General features: G+C 39.1%; 1 protein-coding gene across 1 annotated transcript; it reads left to right on the forward strand.

Annotated features, from left to right (window-relative positions):
- Positions 1–293: 293 nt before the first annotated feature.
- RAB27A (RAB27A, member RAS oncogene family) lies at positions 294–13,794 on the forward strand. The gene is made up of 7 exons (XM_082488671.1): positions 294–518; positions 2,643–2,677; positions 4,612–4,784; positions 6,494–6,579; positions 7,324–7,427; positions 8,191–8,314; positions 11,047–13,794. The coding sequence occupies exons 3-7, from the start codon at positions 4,632–4,634 to the stop codon at positions 11,243–11,245; spliced, it is 666 nt and encodes a 221-aa protein (XP_082344797.1). The 5' UTR covers positions 294–518; positions 2,643–2,677; positions 4,612–4,631; the 3' UTR covers positions 11,246–13,794.
- Positions 13,795–18,377: the final 4,583 nt, after the last annotated feature.

The following is an 18,377-nucleotide window of genomic DNA, read 5'->3' on the forward strand; positions in this document are numbered from 1 at the left end:
GACGACTTTCACCATGGTACCCATGGGGCAGCGCAGTGTCCTTGAGTCTGTACAAGAAAGGAAAAACCCAGCAGTTTGCTGTGTCCTTCTCGCACCCGAAAGAGAAGGATGTACAGCTATGAACGGAACTGAACAGCTGTGATCCATATACTCCATCATTAATACATTTTTGTATGAAAACACTTATTAGGAACAATGTCATTGTATTAAGGTGTGTGGGTGATTTCTGCTCCTAGGTGGGTCGTGCACAAATCTCTTCTGAAATGCTCTTTGCCTCTAGGAATAAATGGGACATGTGAACTGTGTAATTGCTTCCCAGCCATGCTGTCAGGCAGCACCCTCCGTAGACATGGAGACATGAGGCACACCTCTTTATCTCTGAGCTCCCATCAACATGAATGCAAACAGGTGACACGTAAGCTTCTTGGCTGCGTGCTAAAGAGGTGGTGCTAGAAAAATACTCCTACTGGAAGTACTATCTCCAGTGTGCCCTAACTATTCCTTTAGCAGAGGTTGGGGTAAGTGGTATGTTTTACTTTAAATTGATGTGCTTGAGAACTGTCTGATTAAGAGCATGTTCAGATTTCCTGAATTTTACACTGTGTGTGTGTGTACACATTTTTATTTGCAGCTCAATGCTTTTTTTGGGGGGGGTGGGGTGGTGGTGGTGGTTATTTATTTATCTCTTTGTGCCTTCTTCCTTTTTCCTCCTCCCCTCCATCAGCTCTGTAGCAGCACAGGAGTTGCATGTTTTGTACAAGGCCAGTTCAGAAAGCATATTCCCTGTCCCCATACTGCACAGGGGAAATCCTGCATGCCAAGCCAATTTCCTTAATTTATACAGGAGCAACACTACCATAGTCTTGAATGTTTTATCACACAATAGGGTTGTGATATTTGTGTCCTGGAGGCAAAAATACAAGCCTGTTAACATTGATACTTGTTCACATGCAAGTACCTTGGACTAGGAAATCTGCTGAACAAGAGCAGCACTTGCTTTGAAGAGTATCCCTTCTTGGCAAGCCACAATCTGGACATGCATGTATGTGGAGGCTCCAGAGCAGCAGCTGTACATGAACAGCTTAAGTGATGGCTGTGGGGATCCTGTCAGCAATGGAAAAGGCCAGTGGAATTTTCCCAGCACGTGCTTATAGCCCCTGACCATCTGCATGCTAGGTGAAGTGCGAAGCCAGAGCTGAATGGGATTTAAGGAGGGGTTTACAAAAGGCAAAACCACGGAGGGCTTGATGTGGAGCCTAAAACTGTGTGCATCAGTGAATTTTTTTCAGCCAAGGAGTTCTTACTCTTAGAAGCAAGATTTGAGAATGATCATTCTAAAATGAATTCAGATTTTTTTTATTTTGGTGACCTAATGAATTCTAATTGTATCATCAGTTTTCTCTGGTTCTTCCTTTTCTACCTCCCACTCTCCTGATACACAAGGTATAGAATGTGGGAGGAAAGACTGGAAGATGTGAAGCTATAAAGCCTAATTTAAAAACAAACAAACAAACAAAAAAAAAAACCACACACAAAATTGGAACGAAAAAATGGGATGGGTTTTTAGAAACAGGGCCATGAGTTTTCAAACTCCACAGCAGTTTTTGCCATGAATATACTTTGCTGTGAATATATTCTTATTTATGTTGTGTGGAGCTGGAGGCTGGAGGTGTCTGGGCACTAGGACTGCAGATCTCGGAAGCAGAGGGTGGAGATCCCTTTTTAAATATTTGTACAGGGAGGAGGACAAGGCATGAAACTGCTATGAAAGTAGCTCTTTGCATGTCTCCAAGGATAGGTTAACTGTGCAGGGTTTCAGAAGAACCACTCCCTGGAGATATTTGAATAATAGATTGACACTATGGGGTGCAGTGAAAGGTGTGTGCATTTCAAAAGCCTAAGGAGAAAATTTCCTTCTCAAGGAAACCCTTTAGATAGCATTTTTATGCCCTTCCTGTGAAGGGCTTCTACCAGCCATATGGAGAATTGAGGTTCAAGTGGTCTGAATGATGTGGTGTGTTTGTCCAAATAGATACTCCACAAATCAGATATGACACAAAGAATACCTTTAGGTTTTACTTCCCCAAGGTCTAGCCTTGACCTTTATGTTTTAACCAGGGCTTTCACTCAGCTCTGTCCAGGGGAAGGGTGCAGCTGAACCGTAACAGTTTCTTACAGCTCCAGGTAAGAGCTGTAGTGCCCTTTCTTCCTCCGTAAGGTCTTGCACAGGGCGCATTATAAACTAGCTTTCTTACAACATAGTAAGTGATTAGGTGGCACATAATTTGTATCTGTTATTAAAAGTATGTTCTATATACCTATAGCTAGCTAACAAAATACCAACGAGACAAGGCAAATACAGGTACGATAGCATAGTAAAAGACATGAAGCTAGCTTGTCTTTGTATAATCTACTGGCCCTAAGATTTGCATGTCAGCCTTTTTAAGCAACAATTAATTTAGGGGCAGTGAAGCTGAAAGAAAATGTACTTGAGTAGGGGGGGAGCTTATACAGCCCTTTGCCCTTGGAGAATATCTAAGGGTAAAAGAAACACCATATATGAGATGGAAGTCTAAATCAAATCCAGTCTTTAGTAAAAACCGCTTTGTTTGCTTTTTAAAATATTTTTCCCTTTCTTCTAGTGCATTTCAATGAAAAGACTTTGTAGAGCTACAAGGTAGGCAATCTGATTTTACTTTTTTTTTTTCCCTTCCCCAACAAGGGGAATGATTTAAAAAACAAAACAAAAAACTCCTTTTGCTGGTATATATGAGCGTGTCTAATGGATCAGGGCTTTTAATTTCCTCTAAAAATGTTCTTATGTGAGTGTGTTACTGCCTGTTCAACCTGCTCACTTGAATATGCTGCTCCTTCAGACCTGTGTGGTGGATGCAAGCCTGCAGTTGTGGTGTATTTATGTGAAAAACTCACTGATAATTATTACTGTGGGGTTTTCTGTTTCAATCTTTTACTTTATTACAAAACTTTATATTAAAACACAACAGTGGAAAGTGAATTAGCTGGCTGTGGTGTGGTAGTGAGTGTGTGTGAGTCATCTAAAGCCCCTTTTCTGCAAAGTTTTACTGTCATTGAGGGCATAATGTAAAATGTGCCTTGGCTGGGGAAAGGGAGGCTTCAAAGCCGGAAACGGCAAAAAAGCATCAGATGCTTTCCACTGACTCTTCAGTTGGAGACTATCTGGGTGTAAATCTGATCGTTGTCTGCGTTTGATCGTGGTAAGTCCAGTCCTGGCTAAGTCAACTAATCATAGTTCTGTCTTGTAACCAAGTGCAGTACTAACATAAAGTTGAAACTTTAAAGATAGTTATGGTTTTAGCTTAATGGTAGTGATTGACGTCCACATACTTAAGATAGAGTTTGTTCCAAACCACAAGCTGTGAGCTGATATTCAAGAAATGAATTGGTGTTTTGCCATTGATGCAAATTACTGCAGTGTTTGACTTGAAATGAATAATTTTATCTAGTTCAAGCTACTAATAGTTCCAAAAATACTTATTTACAGTTGACCCAGCAGATTCTGCTTTTTTTGTATTTTATTTCATCATCCGTTTTATTTTTTATATTTTGGTATCTATTTCCCTCCTTCATAAGAGACAATTTAATGCCAGTTTTACGTTGCTTTTAGAATTGTTATTTTAGGCTTATCTTTTCATGTTCACGTCTTTGAACACAACATAAGGCAGCTCTCTACTGTTTGTTTTGGGGGAAGAGAGGCTTCGTAGCTACTCGATAGAAAAGTGCTAGTGTGCTTACATCAGTCTTTTCTAGTATACATGAAATTTGCCAGTGATTTCTGTTATACATTATAGCTGTTACTGCACTTTGATCGTCTATATCTAATATGGTTATTTTTTCAAAGGCACAAAAGGGATAGAGAAATTTCTTAAATGCGTACAGGCCATGAGAAAAAGTGTGGTGTTTAATTCAGGATCAAGATTTAGTTTAAATGGTTAACTAGTATCATGACGGAAACTTGAAAAACTTTGAAAATTGGTTCTCTAAACAAAACAAAACAAAAAAAACAACAAAACCAACAGCAGCAGCAAAATGTTGCTTGGTTATATTTCCTCCTCGTATGAAAAATCTTTTTGAAGACTGAGAAATAGCTATTAATAGAAAATGACTGTAATTTTTATTTAAATATAGTGGGCAGTCAGGAAAAAAAAATATGCATATGTTAATAATGTCACAATGAATGTGAGGTCAAAATTGCATTGCTGGTACATTTAAGTAGTTTTTGCCAGCTTCCATGCAGATTGAAAGCAGTTCTGCAGTTCACGTTCCAGATGTCTTGAATACTTTGACCTTGATTTTCAGTCTTTTCTGAAGAAGTTAAAATTGCATTGCCTTCTCTTTCTAGCGGGAAGAATGCAATAAAATGAACTATGCACTTTTTCAGACACAGCTGAATTTGATATTGATAATTGGCATAATTAAGAGTTTAAGGTGAAACCAGTGTAAAAGAGTACAGAACTGGTTCCACTGCAGGATGCTTTGTAGTTCAAATAGTGATTTGTATTTTAAACGTTTGTCAAAAGAAGCCTTGGCAGAGTTGTTGACTAACTAATCCTTTTTGCTTTGCTTTTTAAGGTGTCTCCTGAACTCTCACTATGTCTGATGGGGACTATGATTACCTCATAAAATTTCTAGCACTCGGTGATTCTGGAGTAGGAAAGACCAGCCTTCTTTACCAATATACAGATGGCAAATTCAATTCCAAATTTATCACAACGGTGGGCATTGATTTTCGGGAAAAGAGAGTGGTGAGTTTTCACAAACAGTGTGCTACTTTAAAATGGTATCTGTCTTGGTGATGGCTAGAATCTATTTTTTAAAAATCTGACCTGCTGATCCTTATATGCAGGCATGCGAGCAATAGTTAGTGTGTACTTAATTTTGTGACAAGCAAATGGTCTCATTTTACCTGGTTATTTTTGTCTTTGTTGTGTGTTGTCCCTCCCCATTTCCCCCAAAGTTAAAGTAAGAAGAGCTGATTCTAAGCAGCCACTTCTTACTGCTCAGCGAGTGTTGATGAGTGTATCTACTCCATGAATTGTGCATATAGTACCTGGAGTAGCACTTTTATTGTTGAACTCTCTTCATGAGGAAGGATTGGGCTGTAGTAAAAATGTTTTTGCTGTTTGTGGACTGGAATGGCTAGCGAACAAAGACTGTAACGTTGACTTTAAAACTGTTTTAAAACATGTGAATGAAATGGGATAGCATGATACATGGAGCTGATCTGGCTTCCTAAGCAGTTACCACTTCTGGACAAGAACTGTGAAAAATAAGGTTGGTTGGTTTGGTTTTTTTAACCCCGGAATTGGTGTTAAGCTAGGCAAGCGTACTTTTGATATGAAGCTGAGCACTGCATTACGATAACCAATTGGATGCTGGTCCTCTCTGCACTGAGAAATTGAGTTAGCACAAGTTCTTTTCATTCTTATGTAGAAGTATTAAACTCCGTTCAGTGGAGTCTGATGATTTCCCAAGCGTCCAGAAGTCTATATGGTGTAATGGGCATTGTGCAGACTGGCTTTTGATGGATGACGTGCAGTGCAGTAGTGTGAGGAGTAAATATCTTAGTGAAATGTGAAACTGTTCGCTTGAATAAGGTTCTGTTCCTTTTGTGGGATAGTAAACATGGTGGATTTACTTGATCAGCGTATTTGATAACTCAGGATAAGATTTAGGCTTCATAACCTGAATCATATAATCCACAAATTTGGCAAGTTTATGTGTCTCTAAAGATCTGTTTCTAACTCTGGTAATCTTAGGTACGACAGTTGAAGGTAAAGAAGACAACCTAACATGAAGTGTTCTAAACAAGAAGTAATCTATTTTGATCTGATCCTTCCAAAGCTAACAGATGCCCTTATTTATATTTTCATGCTGAGTAAACTCTTAAGCTTTCATTATTATCATCCAATTTAATCTTTTTAAGCTATGATACGATAAGATCTACCCTCAACCCTTTTTCAGCAATCTTTTGGCAGCTTAGAAGGGATGGCATTATCTTTATGAGTATATTCTGTTTGCTAATGAGGTTCTGTTGGTGGTACAAATATAGTGCCAGATTGCATGATCCAATTGTTGCTTTCCTATAATTATATTTTAATTTGAACACGATACAAGATATTAGCAAAAAATAGAAAATTGAAATCCTAAAATTAAGCTTGTCTAATGCAATTTAATGGCCGCTCTAAGTATCTGTTTGGAGTCCATAGTCTATGGGATATGTTTTTTCTAGTTTAACTCTTACCCTTAATTTGAAATATTCAATTGGATGCAAAACTAAAATGCAACCCATGTTACTTTTGTCTTACAAAGCAGAGGGATTGATTTGTAGTTGGGATCTTTGCATCAGCAATGCTAGTTTTGCTGCATTTGATGACTTTAAATTGCTCAGTTATTTTGTGTTCTATAGAGGCTGGACTGCTAACACTCAGTCTTGCAAATTTACCTTTTACAGGTGTATAGACCCAATGGGCCAGATGGCGTTGGGGGCAGAGGACAGAGGATACATCTTCAGCTCTGGGATACTGCAGGGCAGGAAAGGTATGTTCTGTCCCCCACCTAGCAAGTAAGACAGTTGTCATCAAGCTAGGTGCCAGTGGAACTGAGCATGTGAATTCTCTTTATTTTTGTTACATTTTAATTGTATAACTCAAGATGGGAAAGTACGCTTATTTTAATTTTAACAGTGATGGAAAGTTTCCTGTGAATATCCATTAAATTACAACTGTAATTTACAGCTGTAGAACATTAAAACTGTAATTGTTGCTCTGTCTTTTGGGAAACTTTTCGTTTATTTTTTTCATGGCCAATGCATATAGATGCTTTTAAAGCTTTTATTTTTGCAGTTTTCCTTAAATTTCTGTAAATATGTTGAGGTCTTGGGAAAGCCAGGCAGGTGAAATCACCTCAAAGGATTCTTTTCTATTTGTGTATCAAAAGACTAGCAATCCAGTGGTTGATAGTCTTAAAATCAAGAACTGATGTGTATAGGGTTCAAAGTTTGAATTTCATTCTTATTTTCATTTCTGAAGCTTGATCAAGTCATGCTTTAGAGTAGAAGACTGTCTAAAGATCTCATGCTTAAGTGAAATGTCTCCTTGACTTCCTTAGGCCCTGATTAGACCATAGTAATGTTATGCAGTCTCTACAACAGCAAAACAGTTATGATGAATATTTCATTCTAGTTAATTCAGTCTTGAGTTACCTCAGTTTCATGACTGTATGCAATTATATTTTCAAAGTAACTTGTCAGATGAGCCAACTAATTTCACTTTGCTGGTCTAGGTTTCGTAGCTTGACAACAGCTTTCTTCAGAGATGCCATGGGGTTTCTTCTACTCTTTGATCTGACAAATGAGCAAAGCTTTCTGAATGTCAGGAACTGGATAAGTATGGCATTTCTTTGTTTTTTTCTTTTTTTCTTTCTTTCCATGGGCAGGGAGGGGTCTATGTTTATAAATATGGAGTCTCACTGAGAAATGGAACTGAAAATACTGGTTTTTATAGCTTTCTCAGTAAAAGAAAGTAAATGTTGCATTCATAATTGTAATGGCTGCTAGTGGTGGCTTCTGGTACTTACCTGAAATTCAGCTTTGCTTACTGAACTTGAATCTTAACATATATAAAAGCAAGCTGAGAGAACATAATAGCCCTGGCTCTGGTGATACTCAGTAATTTAAGTGTGTGGAAAGCATATGCAAAACTCTATTTTGACTCACCTGAAGCTTTGTCATCAAAACTTAATGGAAGGCAAATTTTACTAGGCTGGTGTATCTAGGTGAAGGAGTCCCCAGACTGCATCATACATCAGGAGAGGAAAGTACATCCTTTCCTGGCAGCTCACTAAAGATGCTTTGTGAGCACAACTCCTTACACTGCAAATACACAGCTTCTGTGCTAACTTTGTCAGGCTTCTGCTCCCCTGGCTCGTTCCCCGCCTCTTTCACTGGGTACATGGTAGTGGATGTCCTCCTGTTCTCTGGCTCCTCAGTGCCATAGCAGAAGTCCTGTGAGATAATAGAGAACATACTTGTTTTCTGTCTTTCAAAGAGTTGCTTTCCTGAAGGACTTTGTGTCCCTTGAAACATGTTAGTGTTCTTAGTGGGCTTTATGTGTGACAGTAAGTTGTGACCCCTATTCTTGTTGCTGTCAGGTCAGCTACAAATGCATGCATATTGTGAAAACCCTGACATTGTATTATGTGGAAACAAGAGTGATCTGGAAGACCAAAGAATGGTGAAAGAAGAAGAGGCTAAGGAACTTGCAGAAAAATATGGGTAAGTAACTTCCTTCCAGTTATTGCTGTGTTTAAAACAGAATGAAATGTCTTCTGTAATGCCTTTTCTGTATACTGAAAGGTTATTGTGAGAAGAAGTATTTTAAGTATGGTATGATATCTTTTTATCTGTCAGAGATTAATGTTTTCTGCACTGCCTAAAAATTCATACTTAGTATTGCAATAATCTTGCACTGGAGACTGGTTAATCTTTTTTCCTTGGCAGTAAACAAAGTAAATTTTCCCAAACATTCTAGAAAGGAGATAGAATTTAGCTGGAGAGGCAGGTGAAGGATGGGGGTCTAATTCTTTGCTCTTGCCTGTGCTGAGGCTTTCTGTGGGGCACAGAAAACCCAGGTCTCTTACAAAGTGAAATCCAAAAGAGCATTTGGTGAGGCGATGAGTGTCACATCAGATTTTAGGGAAAACAAAAATAATACCAAGCAATGATATCCTAATTTACAAGCTGAATTGTTTTACTGAAGTTTGTTGTAGGGTAGCTGTTGTCTCTGGCACGGCCATGGAAACATGCAGCCTCAGTTTCGTTGAGAGTCTTGGGACCTATTCGCCAGTATTGGGACAGTCTGCCCACAGAGTGCTGGGTTCCCACAAAAGAGCAGTTCTGGTCCAGACCACGGTTCCCCAGTTCTCTGCCCCCTCCCCATTCAATCTTCCCTCAACTGTACAAGCAATTTTGTTAGGACTTCACCTTAGGTGAATTCTTAGTGACTTAGCCTCAAAGGGGTCAGCCGCGTTTTCTTGCAGGCATCTGCGATCTCACAGGCTCCCAGGGAGTCTGAAAACCGAGTCAGACCAGCAGGAAGACAGGGTAGCCTTGCCATTCCCCTTCACTACAGTCACAGGTCATGTGTCCCCAAAGGAACTGTGTGGAATCTTTGTTCCTATCAGATACTAATTAATCTCATAGTACTCTTAATACCCTCTTAACTCTTCTGTGGGTCTCATCTCTGGATTACATTTGCATTTCAGTGTGGATCAGAAGTGCATTTTTGAAGCAAAGCTTCTGATCCATTTATTGTGGTTTGATTCTCATGGTGGAGCAGCTTTCTAACATGTGAACTGGATTCTTTCTCAACTGAAAATTAAACTAGATGATGTGCTCCAACCAGTAATCTGTGTTCAGTCTGGAGAAGTAGATTACAGCTGGTCTAAAGTAAAGTCCACAAAACATGCGCAAAGTGAACACTAGGTCCTCAGTGCTTATGGTACTTTAACCAGCTCCTTGTGAAGGAGCAAAAACTTTTAAACAGCAGCAGATGGCATGTGGCCATTTCTTAAAGATTTGAAAGAGATCTCTTTGCATGTGATTTATGGAAATAATTTATGAAATGTTTATCTTTGTGGCTGAAAATGCCAACTTAAATTAAGAATAGGGTGCTAAAAGTCAAAGTTGTAGATCACGTCCAACCTGTAGGCAGTTACAAAGCTCTCTGCCCTGTAGAGATGAGACAGGATAGATGCTAGCAGTCACTTACTCCTGAGGGGAGCAAGATAAATCCTGCTGCAGCAAACATTCTTCTGGTAACAAAAGCATGAGACAGCGAACACACTCTTTCTGTGAAAAGGCTTTGTACTGGTAAGTGGTGTATTTTGAAAATGATGGCAGGAGACCTATACACTGAGACAGTAAGATAATATTTTTGACCGGTCACTGAATCTTGCAAGTTAAGTAAGAAATACTTAAAATTATGAAGTGATTATATCAGTCACCTGGGGAGTAACGCTAATGTAGCCACTCCAGCACCACCCTGTGGGGAGCACTGAGCACAGAAGGTCAGAGCCTACAGACATGCTGTTGAAACATCCTGACCGATAATGAAAACTAGCAATGTATTTTCAATAACAAGGTACCCAGAAACTTTTGTTCACAACAACATAGGTGATCTGAGTACTGAGATTTTTTTTTTATATGTAAGAGAGTTTATAATTCAGATGTCAACAGAAGAAACAGTCACCTTTTGCAATGATAAGAGTACCACATTAGGAGTCTTTACTGCCTTGCCAGCAGGGGAACGTCCATACTAGCATTCCCTCTCTTGCAACGACTCCCTAGCTGATGTAGATAGAAATCAGTAAGGAGAACACTTACGCACACAAGGCCATATAAAGTAATTGCATCTCTTGTGGGGAACAGAGCTGAAAAAAAATGGACCTGAGGAGCATAACTTTGGGAACTTTTGGGAACTCATACTGACCCATACTGACACAAGGGGAGTGTAGTCATAGGACGAGAGGTAGTGGGTTTAAACTGAAACAGGGTAGATTTTGATTAGGTATTAGGAAGAAATTCTTTACTCTGAGGTTGGTGAGGCACTGGAACAGGTTGCCCAGAGAAGCTGTGGATGCCGCATCCCTGGAGGTGTTCAAGGCCAGGTTGGATGGGGCTTTGAGCAACCTGGTCTAGTGGGAGGTGTCCCTGCCCATGGCAGGGGGTTGGAGCTCAATGATCTTCAAGGTCCTTTCCAACCCTAACCATTCTATGATTCTGTAAGTTGTGGAATCTATTAAAGCTTATCCTTCTGCCCTACCTGCAACCATTTTGTTAATTTCTTTTGCATTTCAGACCATTGACCACTTAGTGTCATTATGCTATGGAGTAGCAGTAAAAAAGCGTTTGCGGGATTTCTAAGTATGTGGCAGCAGTCATGCATTGTTTTTTCTCCTATGAATATAAACTATGTGAGCTAAGTTTGTGGGTTTTGTCTTATGCAGAATACCATATTTTGAAACCAGTGCAGCTAATGGGAATAATGTAAGCAAAGCCATTGAAACTCTGCTTGACCTCATTATGAAGCGCATGGAACGGTGTGTGGATAAATCCTGGATCCCAGAAGGCGTAGTGCGATCCAATGGGCACAGCTCTACAGAACAACTGAATGAGGAGCAAGAAAAAGGCAAATGCAGCTGTTAACTCATTAATTAAGTTTAATATATATGCTAAAGTATAGTACAGTTGCAGCTTAACTGTTTAACTTATGGACAAATCACTTTGTGTAGTTATTTAATGAGCTATATTAATTCTTGATACTAATTTTTGTTTTTTCCTCTCAAACAACATTGACTTTTGCTTGCAAGGTGTGCAGTTTATTAGTGATGCGACAGAGGTTTAATTTGGTGTAGCATTGGATATTCCTCTAATTCTCTACTTTGGAGGGAAGGGAAGGAGAGGAATTGTCGTTACCAAATTTAGAAACATCTCTCTGTATGGGCAATGAGAAAGGGTGGGCTTTTGAACTGAAGGATTTTCAATTGCCCTTTGAAGGCTCCATTAACTACACAGACTAGGCATGTAGATTGGGTATTGTGACAGCTCTTAGTCTCTACTAACAGCAAGTGTACCAACATGGTTCTTGGTTTTGAACAGAAACATTTAATCATTTAATCCATCAATAACAATCTTAAAGAGCAAATCCTGTGTTTTCCACAAAGGTCTGCAGGTAGCTTTTCCTTGCTCTGTCAAACCATCAGTTTTTAGTGATGAAAACCAAAAGAAAGCTATTCTATATAGAATAAAAAACTACAGAGAAGCACAGTGGTGTACAGCATATGTAGAGCACTTTGGATATGTCATGAAATTGAACATGTAAACTACAACTGTACTATATAAAATATATCCAATACAGCCTACAAGACCTCCTGACACCAATGGAATTTCTAGAACTTGCATATACATATATTTATATGTAAATGGTGTAACTATACATCTGTTGTTATGTTTCTTTTATGTTACCACTCATGTTTTAACAGGAATGTAGGGCAACCTAGATGTCAGCAGAATTTCATCAGAGCTGGTGCTTTTTACTGGATTTGTTTTACCACACAGGTTTGGAAAGGTTCTTCAAATTTGGATTGAAAAATGAATCATGATTGTCTTCAGATGAGATGCAGCTAAGATACCAGTTCTGTCTAGATCAGTATTTGTATAAATTTATAATGCTTATTTTATTCTGCCAGCCTTTGTGTCCTGTACATCTTGGTTGTCATATATTCATTTATGGCTTGTTCATTTCCTTTAAATTGTATTTAAAAAAGAATAGAGTTGATTTTCTTTCCCCCCTCCCCCATTACAAATCACATAAATGCCAATTTTGGTTTCAGTGGATCACATTACTCTTTGATCGTTTTTATTTATTCATGTAACCTAAGGAACAATAAGTATTTTCGGGGCTTTTTTTCCAGACTGATTTATAAGATATGCCTACCAAACTGTTTTCTAGCCTGGCAGAGGTTGTATAACTGGTAAAGTATTGCCAATTAAAGTCATAACATGCCAAATTGAATCTTGTTACAGACTTCCCACAGCAGTTTGTTTACAAAACTCCAAAGCTGTTACTTCTTTGGAAATTATGTATTTATTTATTTAAATATTCTAACTATTCCAGTTTCAGGCAAACACTGATATCAGTTGTGAACATGAATTGCAGCATAACAATTTTTTTGAAGGACCAAAAATGTTTCTAGAATAGGAGCTAATAAAAAAAATCTATTTGATGTAGCCTCTGGTTATATTAATAATACAAGAATAAGTGTTAAAACTTGGTTCTTAAAATATTTTACAAGTAATGCATTGTTCTTCAACAAACACAACATGTAAATACTCGATTTTTATCACAGCCTACACAGAATATTTTAAAAGTGCAATATAATTTGACTGCTCTGGGGCTAGAACAGAGATTAAAGCAATTTATATTGAATAAATATAGGTTGTTTTTTTTTTTACTATACAATACCAAGATTCAAAAATGCTTGTGGACCAGAGTTACTGTAGTTTAAAAGTGCCTTTTGAAGTTACCATCGTGTTTCTGACCCGTAGAGTATCAAGCTCTACTGTAGGACACAATACATTTCAGTGTACTTCAGTGTCTGAATTTCTTTTAATGTAACTCTTTGCTTTTCAGAGGGTTGCAGTGGAACTTTGTCATGCGTTAACTTTAATGGGAGTTTTTGTGGTTATAGCTCCATCCAGTTCCTGAAAACAGTAAGGATTATTGCAACCAACTACTGAGCTAAGTGACTACTGAAATATTGTAAAAATGCTTCCTTTTGAGAACTTATGTTTAGATTGGATATTAAATACTGAAACTGCCATATTTTTGTCATGCATATTATATGTAACTATTTACTGTATAAAATTGCTTTGAAGTCAGCCTTTGAAATGTGCTGTAAGATTTATTTGTTTGAATTATTCTGTGACAAAACTTTGGTCCCCTTTTAGCTCTCACAATAAATCATGGTAAATGTTTCTTGACAGTAAATTACAGTTTTCTTACTAGTCTAGTGCTGGTTTTAAAAAACAAACAAAGAATTCTAATGTGATAAGAAACTGTTCTTTCAAGAAAAGTTGTTTTCATCCAGTGTCAGATGAAAATGTTGATCTGTAATGGAACAAAGTTTTGGAAAGGATTGCCACAATGATGCTTTGTCCCAGGATTTCTTATTAATATAAAATAGTTAAACATTCCTGACCTGAACCTTATCAGCATTTGTTGAACTGAATTGTAACATTTCCTGTTGTCTCATTTCAACACTTCTGCACTGTCCCTATGCGTTATGTGTTTTTTTTAGTTCAAACGCACCTAAGTTCTCTTGTGTGGCCTAGGTACTTCTCGATGTTACCCTCTGGCACTGACAAAACCAGTTGGATGGGGGACCAGTTGGATGGGGGGGCTGATGCATCCTGGATGATGCCAGAAGGAGCTCAAACCCATAGAAGAAAATAGAGGCAACACTTCTGTATTCATAAGACATTCAGAAAGCTGCTAATGTGAGCATGTAGCATGTTCAGAGCAAAGGGAATCAAGCAATACATTTTGTAAAATCTACTGCTTCTACAAAGGTAAGGAGCCTGATTTTTCAGAGTAGGTGCTTCCATCAAGAACAGTGTAGATTACCAGGTAGGTTAGTTATGGAGGGCACAGCTGCTATTCAGGGGTTCCTTGACAGGCAAGATAAATGAGCTGAACTAAACATCATTAAGTTTAACAAGGGCAAGTGTGACTGGGTATTCCGTCTGGGTTGGAATAACTCCGTGTAGTCATACTGGCTGAAAAAACATTTTGCAGAAAAGAAGATGGGCATTCTGTTTAAAAGCAGGTTGACCAGAAGCCAGAAGTGTGCTCTTGTAGCAAAGGTGGCCAACTCCATCTGGGGCTCCTTTAGTAAAATGAAGCCATCAGGTTGAGGAAGTAAGTCTTCCCTTATATTTGGTAATTGTAACACTGCATCTGGAGTTATGTGTCCTGTTTTGGACACCCCAGTAGAAGAAAGGCATTGACATACTGGAGTAAGTCCGCCAGATGCCACCAAGATCAGGGGGTTGGAGCACAAGGGTCGGAGGAGAGATAACTGGGTTTGCTTAGCTTAAAGAAGAGAAAGCTAGGGGAGAACTTTCTGCTATCTATCTAATGGAAGAGTATACAGAAAATGGAGTCAGACCCTTCTCAGAGTGCACAGGGATAGCAAAGAGGCAATGGAGAAAAATTGGTGTATAGAAAATTCTGACTAGACATTAGAAAAATATTGTCACCGTACAAGTAGTCAGAAATTGGAACAGCAGACAAGGGAGGTTATAGAATCTCCATCCTTGAAGACACTAAAAATTCAACTGGATGTGGCCCTGAGCAACCTGGTGTAATTTGTTCTGCTTTGAGCAGGACTCTGGTCTAGATGACCTCCAGAAGTGTCTTCCAGTCAACATGATTATACGCTTTATGAACCTGATCCTAGAAGTGCACATGCCTGACAGTTGTCGGTTCTTTTATATGACTGTATATGACAGTTTATATGAACTGTATATGACAATTTTTCTATTGGGAAACTTGGACCAGTATGTAAATGTTTGCAGACCAGAGCTTTGTTATGAGTTTAAGGTATTGAGTTGAGATGTTTGGTGAAACAATTCTTGCTGTGGTAATCTATGTCAAAAATCAAACAAACGAGCCACTCAGTTTGCTGCAAAACCTCTTCTTCAAGTGAGGCTGTTTGTCAGCTGGATACCTAATTCTGTCTGTGAATAATGGTTAATGGAGTAGAAGTACATATTCTTTTTTGATAATTAATCTGGATTCTGGGTGCAGCAACCTTCAATCTATATTGCCTTTTAGATCAGGAATAAGCACTTCAAATCTACAACATAATGGCTCGTACTTGAAGAGGAGATTAGTGCCTTGATATGAAAAAAGGAGGGGGGAAAAATCCAATTGTAAATGCTTGTATTATCACTATGCTCTCACATCCCATCTGTCTGCTGGAGGCGTTGGTGACAGGCTGTAATCCACAGTGTTTAAATTGTAGAAGCCACCAAAGACTTCACTGTACAGTACTCTGCCAGGAAAAGCTGTCTTTAGTGAAATAAATACAGCCCACAGGGAAAAAAAGTTACATGGGCAAGAAACTCAAAGTAATCAAACTGAAAAAGAAGGATTGCAATTGCATATGCCAAAGCACAGCAGCCCTAGACCTAAACAAACTTGTTTACTATTTGGTTTTGCCTCTAGCTGTAGACTTGGTGTCTTCATAGTTTCCCTCATAAAATTACTTTGTGTATTATGTGTCTGCTGTTTCCTCTTATCAGCTGGGTTGCCATCTTCTGTCACAGCCACAGAGCCTTCCCTCCGGCGTGCAGCATGAGGCTAATATCCTGTACAGTCCTATCTTGCTCTCTGTCTCTGAGCCAGTTCGGAGCTGTTCTTCCTTGGGGCTGGGGGTGAGTACTAGTCACCAGTCATATGCTCTAGCCTGTGTCTCCTGCAATAGGATGTGGCTGAGGTCTGGTTTTCAAAAAGATTGGAGACAAGCTCTGTGCTGATAAGGTTAGTGACTCTACTGTGCTAAAGCAATTTTTTTCTTCCTTCCGTCTTGCTTAATATAACCCCAAGCTGACTGCCTTTTTTGTTCTTCTAGAAACCAGAAAGGAAAAACTGCCCTAAAGGCACATGCAATTCAACACATAGATTTTTCACCACATACTCAGATAGTTAACTTCTTTTAAATGGAGAAGCAGGAATTGTGGTGGTAAAGCCTTACGTGGTGAGGAAGATTTCAGACTCTGAGCTGGGATAGCATCCTAAGATTGAAGAACAGAGAGAAGATGCTCTCCAATTCCAAACAATTTAGGAAGGTACAGGGCCTAATTTTAGGTCATTTCACAATGAACAGGTAACTCTGTAGGGGGGAGACCAGCAGTAGTAAGAGATTCCCTAGAATAATGTGTGTGGAGCCATCAGTTTTAGACAGTACTTCAAATCTTGCTTTAAAAATTAATTCCCCTGTAGAAGACTTTGATCTTACGAATATGGAAATGGAGCAGAAAGTGATTTGCCTGAATTCTAGAGTAAATCAACTCTAGTTTTAAAAAAAAATCTATGACTCCCTTTCCTTTCCTTGGGTTACTGTCTCTATCCTTATGTTAATGCTGAGCCATTTTAGCTTCATTCATTTTTCACACTTAGAACAAAATTTTGCATTCATAATGTGAAGCTAGAGGGGATCAAACACAAGCTGATCACAAAATCTTTTAATTTGTATTTAATTTTCATACTAAGATATGCATATATGTTTCAGGGAAGTAGAAAGTCATTTGGGAAACGGAAATTTTGCTTTTGAAGATGCAGTATTGTCTAATAGTTCATCCCAACTTTGTTTCTGTGTATGTTTGTTTGTTTGTTTGTTTTTAAGTACTTTCATGAGTGTGAGTATTTCTTGGCTTTCAACAGGATTCTCTGGTGAAATCAAAGGAGGGACCACAGTCTTAATATAGTGGATTGCAGTTAGCATGCATGTGGCTGATGTGTGTCTGGTGAATGAATGTAGCGCGTTTGTGGTTTTTGGCATAGTACAGCTTTTGTAGATACTCTTCTCACCCTTTTCCCCCCACTAACCTGTTTATGTAAGGATTTAGAAATTGTGGCTCCAATAAACTAATAAATGGAGCTTTCTTACAGCTTCAAAGAAAGCACAGCCATGTTGACGTCCACACAAACTACCGTCTCAGCCTTGTGGCCCAGTTTCTCATTTTTGGAGCAATAATCTCTTTCACATTTTATATAGGACTGATCTATTTTTATTAAGAAATCTTGCCAAGACATATAATAAGTCTCGTGGTCCTGCTTGTGTTTCACAACAGTTAAAGCCTGCCAAAGAAGTGAAGACTGATTTGAAAAGCATATGCTACTCTACTACTCAAGAGTTAAAACCAAACCAAAATCCCTGAATTAAAAAATGATACATTCTTCCAGAATTACTTTCTTTGGGAGGGAGTGTGGTCTGAAGCGTGCTTGTTTTGATAAGGTGAAGGGTCAAGTCCTGTATCGTGCTGTAAAGGGGTTTATGTCCAAGCTGTCTTATTTCCCATTCGCTCTGGCAGAGACCACATCAGGAACAGTGTCTGTGTCTGGTCTCCTCAGTCATGCTCAGGAAAAGGAGCTCTTTGTTTTTCATGTAGGCTTTATGTGGTCCTATTTACAGGACTCCTGGGGGTATCCTTTTATTTTGGGCTGCTGGTTTCTTTGCAGGGTAGGTTGCTCAGATGCCTATAGTGTGCTACAGAGGAGCACTACTGTCTCGCTTTGTCAGGCTCTTCGTTCGTTGGAGAGGCTTCCATGGCCCCTGATACAATTGGAAGTGCTGTTTTCCAGCAAGCAGCTTGTGAACAGGTAAAGTACCGGTATGTTGCACCTCTGGGCACAACACCAGCTGTTTGGGGCCCTGGGGCTGGGCTGGCTGGCAGCTCTCCTGCTGTAGACCCATTGACAGGGTGAATTTTACAATGATAGAATAGTTTGGGTTGGAAGGGACCTGTAAAGATCGTCTAGTTCCAACCCCCCTGCCGCGGGCAGGGACACCTCCCACTAGACCAGGTTGCTTAGTGCCCTGTCCAACCTGGCCTTGAATGTTTCCAGCGATGGGGCATCAACCACCTTTCTGGGCAATCTGGAACAGTGTTTCACCACCCCTGTAAAAGGTTTCTTCCTTCTATCTAGTCAAAATCTGCCCTTTTTATTTAAAACCATTACTCCTTGTCCTATCACTACACTCCCTGATAA

Source organism: Vanellus vanellus (assembly GCF_965231255.1).
Source record: "Vanellus vanellus genome assembly, chromosome: 11".
In the NCBI taxonomy this organism is placed as follows: Eukaryota; Metazoa; Chordata; class Aves; order Charadriiformes; family Charadriidae; genus Vanellus; species Vanellus vanellus.